The 5,503-nt window shown below is 57.2% G+C and overlaps 1 protein-coding gene across 1 annotated transcript; it reads left to right on the top strand.

Moving 5' to 3' along the window:
• Positions 1-4,158: 4,158 nt before the first annotated feature.
• Positions 4,159-5,482, top strand: LOC127751588 (V-type proton ATPase 116 kDa subunit a 1-like). Its single transcript, XM_052275348.1, has 4 exons — positions 4,159-4,301; positions 4,736-4,853; positions 4,927-5,103; positions 5,190-5,482. Exons 2-4 carry the CDS (start codon positions 4,737-4,739, stop codon positions 5,376-5,378), a joined length of 483 nt encoding a protein of 160 aa, XP_052131308.1. The 5' UTR covers positions 4,159-4,301; position 4,736; the 3' UTR covers positions 5,379-5,482.
• The last annotated feature ends 21 nt before the right edge of the window (positions 5,483-5,503 follow it).

Genomic DNA, 5,503 nt, shown 5'->3' with positions numbered 1-5,503 from the left:
TCCAGCGCTGCTCGACCGCCGACCAACGGTCCATTTCGATGACAGTGATTGCCCTGTGTCTGCAGCTGTGATTAGAGGTGCAAGTCAGCTTGTAGAGGACGGTGCTGCCGTCGGGGGCGGTGAGGGCCAAAGCGAGCTGGCTCATGCCCAGCCATATCTTCGTGTGGGAGACGACGCGCAGAACGTCGTCTCGAGCTCGAAGCGACGTCACCGAGGTCCAGAGGATCGTGCGGATTACTTGTTTACTGAATCTGGCGTAATTTTAATTATGTAGACCAGCTCATCCGGCCTTCCTGTGGTTGCTAACTGAGCGAGCCTTACGTAGCGATGTTGAGAGAGCTCACTCGCCATCCTGAGGTTCATGCACCACCCTTGAGCACTTGCACATCCGGGGCCTAACTTTACCACTCGCGGGATGTCCGCGTCGAGCTGGCGGAGGAAGGCGTTCGTCCAACGCGTCTGATTCAGCACGATGAGGGTGGCCTTCTGGGCTTGCAGGAACGGCGCGAGCAGCGCCACGGCGCTCGCGGCCTCGGGGTCGACGGGCAAGTGCACGACGGGCAGGTCGGCGCGCACCCCGGGCGCTGCGAAGCCGAGGAGCAACATGAGCAGAGCGACCCCCATGGTAGCGGGCGCGAATTACAAGTCCGTCTCCCTGCTCCACCCGCCTTCAAATGAGTCCAGCTGGCAGCCGGTCGCCCTCCTGGGCTGCGACTAGTTAGCACTTAGCTCTTCGATTTTTCGCTTCCAAAGGCATGTGATGTAGCGAATGCAAAGAAGGAAAAGTGGCCCCTATGGAAAATGTGCTTCCCTTTTCACTTGTCGCTCGACACATTTTGCTGCGTCTGGGTGCCGCCTGACAGAATTCGTTCCTTTGAAATGCACGTGTGGAAAGGTTTGTATATGCCACGCATATTCGGGACCAACCGTTTTCCCCAGCAGTGACGTGTACAGGGTGTCGAGTCTCCCTGTAGTTTTGAATAGGTAGACTAGCCCGGCCGCAGAGACGGGGCCGGCCGAGAAGCACAGCTCGGTGGAGGTGCGCAGTCAGCGCGCATGTCACGACCGCCGCACCCCATTGCCCTTCGCGTCTACCTACCTATTGTGGCCGGTGCGACTTTCCAGTCCGTCCCCCTGCCTGCTCCACCCGCCTTCAAATGTGACCCATCACGGCTGCCCCGACGAGCGGCTGGTAGCCCTCTAGGTCCTGTCACTCAAGAGGCACGTGGACATACGTAGTCGCATCTGATCAAGGAAATAAGTGACCCGTTAGTAAAATGTTTTATCCTTTTCACATGCCGCTCGATGCCGAACGCCCAGTAATTGGTACCGCCTGGGAGTTTGTCGTTATGTTCGATTGTTTTGATGCGCAATTACAGGGAAGCTTTGCTTTGAACTCACGATTCAAGTGTGCAAGGTTTGCGTACACTGTTGTGTGCCAGCAGTGTAACTAGAACACACAAGAAAAGTGTACTTGCTTTAGTACTCGGAAGGAAGAGTGTACTTACCATAGAACAAACTTGCAATGGAATGTTTTCTGGTTGTACAGTCAGATTTCAACTGTAGTTGTTTGCACCCCTAGACAACGTTTGGCACTGGTTCCTGGAACTGGGACTACTTTGAACTCCCCGCGGTCAGTTAGGCGAGAGACGAGCAGCTCCAGAGCAAAGACAGCTGCACCAAGAATGTGGCCGCCTATGAGGCACAGGAACGATGGATAGCGCTTCCAGCTGTGCAAATTACTATTTTGCACATTAGAGATGGTCTTTAACAATGGAGCACACCTTTCTTCGTTCAAAGCCTAGATGTTTCGGCTTTTCTTCGTTCAAAGCCTAGATGTTTCGGAGGTATGTAATATTTTAGGATGACTCAGCACGCTGAACATTAAGCACCAGAAGCTCCAGAGCAAAGACAGCTGCACCGAGAATGTGGCCGCCTAAGAGGCACAGGAACGCTGGATACATCTGCCGCAAGGTAAGCGGCCGCGCCGGCGACACGCCAGCCGTGGTCTTCTCCCGCGTCAGTCGCTCCGTGAAGTCCGCCAGGGCGTTGAAACGCTGCGACAACCCCCCTTCAAGCGACCCCCTGAGGGCCACGGCGATGGCTTTGCCGAGTGGCGAGCCACGGGTCCACAGGCCATTGACTCTTAAAAACGAAGCGCCTGTCGTGAAAAAATGCAAGGACTTCGTAGGTATCAGCCAAGAACGGATACCTCGTGCCACATCGTCATCCATTTCAACAATGAGAGCACAGTTTCGGTCAACCACAACGCGATTGGCGATGAAGTCGATGGGGTGTAGGAAGCGATGAACGACAACCAGCTTCCTGCGAACATTTTCCGGCAGGATTCCGTCGAGCTGCTTGAGAACAGGCCACGGCGCGTGCACGGGCAGCCCGCTGTCCCCCAGGTCCTGCAGGCTGTTGATCTCCCTGTGGGGCTGCGCCGTAGACAGCTTGCCCAGCAGCAGCCCCTGGTAGGCGGCCACCAGCACGACGCACACGAGCAGCCACACGCCGAGCAGCGGCCGCAGCGCGTGGCCCGCGGGCGGGGGCGTCCCCGGGGCCTGGCCAAGCAGTGGGGCCAGGGCCAGCATCAGCGCCGCCCCGCGGTCCCGGCGGAGGGTGCAAGCCAGGGCGGCCGCGGTGCTCAGCACAGCCAGCGCCGTGCCCAACCACACCGCCGGAGAGAACTCCACCAGGACGGCGCCCAGGGGGTTGATCGCGGGTCCGAGGCCGGCGGGGACGAGGACAACTATGGGGGTTGCCGTCGAATCGAAGAAACAAGTCAACTCGTCGCTGCTGATGGGCTCCGCCTGTAAAATCACAAGAAACCCATCCAGACGGCACTGCCTGATCTCTGCTAATAGTGACCGGAGACTACTATTTGGGCTATTCACCACAGTCCTTCTAATGTTCTTGTTCAGTTTGCTGTGCCGCTTTATGTTGTTCGATAGGACGTCGTAGTGTCTGCCACCACCTGCCCATGGTCCAATTACGTATAAAGTGAGAGGCTCCTTGGGTGCGGGGGGGCAGCCAGTTATCGCAGAACTTGCTGAACGGCGATGCCCAGCTCAGCCAACGCTGCTTCACGGGCGACCAGCGGTCCAGCTCGGTGACGGGCGGCGCGTTTTCTCCTTCTAACCTGCAGTCGCGTGGACGAAGTCTGTAGAGGGTCGTGGTGCCGTCCCCGGCGGTCAGGCCGAGGGTGGTCTGAGCGTCACAGTCTCTCCATTGCGTTAGGCATCCGAGAAACGTTTCGTTTGCAACTGCTTCTTGAGCGGCCGTCGCGACTTTGGTCCAAAACAAACCGCGATGGAACCTGACCATCAAGTTCGCCGTGCTTGTGAGCAAGGTCAGCGCCTGGGGTCCGTCGGCGACGACCACGAGGACGTGGTGTCTCACCTGTACCTGCACAGGCAGGCTGTCGGACTCCTCGTAGTGCGACTGCTCCGTGAGCACCACCCGGGGGGTCTCCCCTGGCAGGCCGCGCAGGAGGGCGTTGGTCCACCACACCTGACCGAGCACCACGACGCCGGCCTTTTGGTGCCGGAGAAACGGGTACATCAGCGCCGTGGCGCTTGTGGCCTCGGGGGCAGCAGACTCGTCCACGACGGGCAAGGCGGACAGGGCCCCGTGCGCGCCGGCACAGAGGAGCGCCAGGGCGAGGACGACGTCCATGGTGTTCGCTGGGGAAGCACGTACGAACTGCGCCCCGCACTGAGCCCTTGAGTCGGGCTGGGGACGCCAAGCCGTTTCCATACGTGTTAACCACTTCGATCGACTCCAACACAATATGATTTCGCTCGGAAGATTTGATCTCACCCCTTGTCCAAGTTCATGGCCACGGCCGACATTTTTCGGTCTCTGCTACGACAGCACGACAAAGGCCGCCTCGTCACGTCCGCTTCCGCTTTTCGAAAGATGGCGTCGATTCGACCGCATTGCCGACTGGGGCATATAAGCACGGGCTCTGCGACTGATCACCTATTAGCACAGAATTTGATCTTTAAATCTAAAATATTTTCGAGATTACTACTAGTCTTAGCATTCATACTTTTATACGCCGTATCAGAATAAGATACCGCAACTTTTCGTAGAATTTCAAATCAAACTAGAGATTTGATATGTTCTATTCGATTGGTAGGGTCGCGAAGGTGGTGGCTAACGTGACCGACCACTGGCCGTATCAGCGACCACCCCGCCCCGCCCCGCGCCGCGGACAGTGAGCGTCTTCGGCCGCAGTCCCACGCCGTCTCGTGAACTGATAGGATCGGCCGGCCCAGTGGCCACCAACGAATCAGGTATCATCGACAATCCCAAAACGACCAATAAATTAAGTGATTTCGTTTCAAAGCGCCACTCAAAGCATGGGATATACAGTGAAGTTGCTCCTAACGATAAGTAATTTTGGAATAGTGAGCTGTAGAATAAATGCGATGGATGTTGTATTCATGCAGCAGTTTGGCAGAAGGAGTCCCCTCCTTTCTCTCCTAGCTTTGCTCTCACTCTCATCCTGTAAACCGACCGGCGCGTGCGTGCAGGTAAAACAAGTTTCAAGTCCAAAGAGAAGGACGGCGTCGGTTTTGCGCGGAGACCGATCACAAGACTCTCCTTATCTGATCGGTGACGGGGCCGTGGCGTCGATAAGGCGCCGCATGTGACTGCGGCTGTGTGCCGGCGCGCGCGAGTGACGGTGGTGTGACTGTGCGTGACGGGTCGTCTCTCCCTGCTCCAGGATGGGGGCCATGTTCCGCTCCGAAGAGATGACGCTGTGCCAGCTGTTCCTGCAGCCGGAGGCGGCCTACACCTCCGTGTCCGCCCTGGGCGAGATGGGCATCGCTCAGTTTAGAGACGTAAGTGTTGGAGTTTAAACGAGTTGCTGGCCATCGTAGTGCACAACAGTGACTCATTGACGAGTTCCTTTAGATGAACGAGGAGATGAACAACTTCATGAGGAAGTTCGTGAGCGAGGTGCGGCGCTGCGACGAGCTGGAGCGGAAGCTGCGCTACATCGAGGAGGAGGTGCGGCGAGACGGCGTCCCCATCCCGGACCTGGACGAGATGCCCATGGCGCCCAACCCGCGCGAGATCATCGACCTAGAGGTGGGTGGGTCTGTGAGTGAGTGCTCCGCGGCCTCTCATGATATCCATGCCGCCGCTTCACGGAGACGTTGTTCCCCCTCCTCCAGGCGCACCTGGAGAAGACGGAGACGGAGATGCTGGAGCTGAGTCAAAACGGCGTCAACCTCAAGTCCAACTTCAAGGAGCTCAAGGAGATGAAGTACGTGCTGGAGAAGGCGCAGCACTTCATGGCCGAGGTAAGGCGTGAGGGTGAGAGTGGAGGCCGTCCCCAGGAACAGGAACACAAAGCCAGGTAAGAGGCGCGACATCAGTTACCCCATTGTCAAGGGGAGAAAAGGAGAGTGAAAAACCATTTTTATTTCTTTTCCGTGAATAAGGAGGAGGTGTACAATGCTCTCGATTTTGTTTTTTTCACTCAAAT

The sequence above is a fragment of the Frankliniella occidentalis genome, unplaced genomic scaffold, assembly GCF_000697945.3.
Source record: "Frankliniella occidentalis isolate FOCC.00 unplaced genomic scaffold, Focc_3.1 Scaffold581, whole genome shotgun sequence".
NCBI classification, from domain to species: Eukaryota; Metazoa; Arthropoda; class Insecta; order Thysanoptera; family Thripidae; genus Frankliniella; species Frankliniella occidentalis.
Note: the sequence above shows the minus strand (reverse complement) of the source record. Positions and strands in the feature narration are given on the sequence as shown.